This window comes from Bos taurus, chromosome 8 (genome assembly GCF_002263795.3).
Source record: "Bos taurus isolate L1 Dominette 01449 registration number 42190680 breed Hereford chromosome 8, ARS-UCD2.0, whole genome shotgun sequence".
In the NCBI taxonomy this organism is placed as follows: Eukaryota; Metazoa; Chordata; class Mammalia; order Artiodactyla; family Bovidae; genus Bos; species Bos taurus.
In genome coordinates, this window is record NC_037335.1 from 94,282,043 (window position 1) to 94,284,308 (window position 2,266).

Sequence of the window (2,266 nt, forward strand, 5' to 3'; positions counted from 1 at the left end):
TCTTTTACAAAAATTTCCCATGTGATTCATCTGTACACTAAGATCTGGATGTGTGTTTTCTTCCTCAGCTACACAATAGAATCATCTGGAGAGCGTTATTCTAAAAGATGCCTTAGACACTACCACTCAGACAACTTCTATAATTTTGAAAGCAATAACCAAGTAATTTAAAAAGGGGATATAAAGTCAGAAAATGTAGAACTGAATAGTAGTTTGTTTACCTACTGTGTTTAAAAATACTTCTTACCGTTATGAACTTTATCTCCCTCAGAGTATTATAGTGATGATAAAATAAGTATGATGAAAATTTTCATAAATTGTAAAACCCTAAACCAATGTTATTGTTAATGACTGGCATGATATAAAATCATAAATTAATATTTTTAAGAAGTTAAGCATGTTATTTCCAAAATGATGATATTCAAAGTAAGTCTGAATCAGGAATAACAAGTATTTATTAAATAGTTCTTCCCTGACTCAGAATTTGTGCACATAAAGTCAGAAATGGAATATTAAACTACCAACATAATTATTGTCTTTCTTCTATTCCCTGACACATGAGCTAAAAGAAAAATTTGAAAATCTAAACTCACAACTGTAAACCCAGCCAGCTAATACTGACCTGTTGCCCTTCCTCCAATATTCTCTTACTTCGTATTATAATACTGTATAGAGTCCTTCAACCCGCAACTCTTCTGGATTACTCCAGGTATGAAAATGTGATATGGAAAGGACCAATTGGACAGACATTGAGTTCATTCTACAGGGACTTTCTGAGTATCCAAGAGCAGAAAAACTCCTTTTTGCGATGTGTTTGTTGATGTACCTGGTGATTCTCCTGGGGAACAGCACTTTGATCATCCTCACTCTCCTGGATTCCTACCTTCACACCCCTATGTACTTCTTCCTCTGTCATCTTTCCTTCCTTGATATTTGGTACACATCCTCCTTTATCCCCTCAATGCTGATACACTTTCTATCAGAGAAAAAAACTATCTCCTTCACTAGGTGTGTTGTTCAGATGTCTGTCTCTTACACTATGGGGTCGACAGAGTGTGTACTTCTAGCAGTGATGGCATATGACCGTTCCATAGCCATCTGCAACCCTCTGAGATACCCTATCATCATTAACAAGGCGCTTTGTATTCAGATGGCAGCTGTCTCCTGGGGACTGGGCTTTCTCAACTCATTGACAGAAACAATTCTTGCAGTACAGTTGCCCTTCTGTGGAAAAAATCTCATCAATCATTTTGTTTGTGAAATATTGGCTTTTGTCAAGCTAGCTTGCACAGATATATCCTTGAATGAGATTACTATCATGTTGGGCAATGTAATATTTTTATTTGTTCCATTACTGTTGATTTGTATCTCCTACATTTTCATCCTTTCCACTGTACTAAGAATCAATTCAGCCGAAGGAAGAAAAAAGGCTTTTTCCACCTGTTCAGCCCACATAATGGTGGTGACTGTGTTTTATGGGACAATCCTCTTCATGTATATGAAGCCAAAGTCCAAAGACGCTACTTTTGATAAATTGATTGCCCTGTTCTATGGAGTCGTCACACCGATGCTCAATCCTATCATCTATAGCCTGAGGAATACAGAAGTGCGTGGCGCTATGAGAAAATTGACAGCTAGACTGGTTCTGGAGGAAAGAATGAGAAATTTGCATCTTTGAATTTATGCACAAAATAAGCTCATATATTGGATGCAAGGTTTTCAGTACAAGCAGAACAAAGGAAATAAAGGCTATACGTAAAATCACAGAATTTAAGAGTTGGGAAGAAATTTCAGGGTAATAATCTAATTCCATTATTTATGAAAATAGCATAAAAATGTAGGGACATGTAGTCCATGAAGTGAGAACAAACTTTCAGAAACAAGAAAAAAATTGAAATTAAACTTTTCCAGAAATATCCAGGTTTAATTTTTCACAATTAAAAATATGTATTTTTCATTCCCCTTTTTGAGAGAACTACTTGAGTTCATGTTTTTTCTCTTTATTACTCATTATTGCTTTACTCAGGGACTTGATCGGCCCCAACCTCCTTTTTCTAGTGTATATATATATATATACATATATATACACTATATATATATATATACATATATATATGTATACATGTATATGTATATGTATATGTATACATGTATATGTATATATATATACATATATATACACTTCTTCTTTCCCTTGCTGTGTTTCTTCTACCCAGTCTGCTACACTATGCTGCATGCACTATGTAGTTAACGAAATATATCCTGT

The 2,266-nt window shown here is 34.7% G+C and overlaps 1 protein-coding gene across 1 annotated transcript; it reads left to right on the forward strand.

Annotated features, from left to right (window-relative positions):
- Positions 1-724: 724 nt before the first annotated feature.
- OR13D2 (olfactory receptor family 13 subfamily D member 2) lies at positions 725-1,678 on the forward strand. Its single transcript, NM_001390629.1, has one exon. The coding sequence runs from the start codon at positions 725-727 to the stop codon at positions 1,676-1,678; it is 954 nt and encodes a 317-aa protein (NP_001377558.1).
- The last annotated feature ends 588 nt before the right edge of the window (positions 1,679-2,266 follow it).

Excerpts from the sequence above, each read along its gene's own strand:
- OR13D2 (NM_001390629.1), top strand. The coding sequence starts at position 725 with ATGGAAAGGACCAATTGGACAGACATTGAGTTCATTCTACAGGGACTT.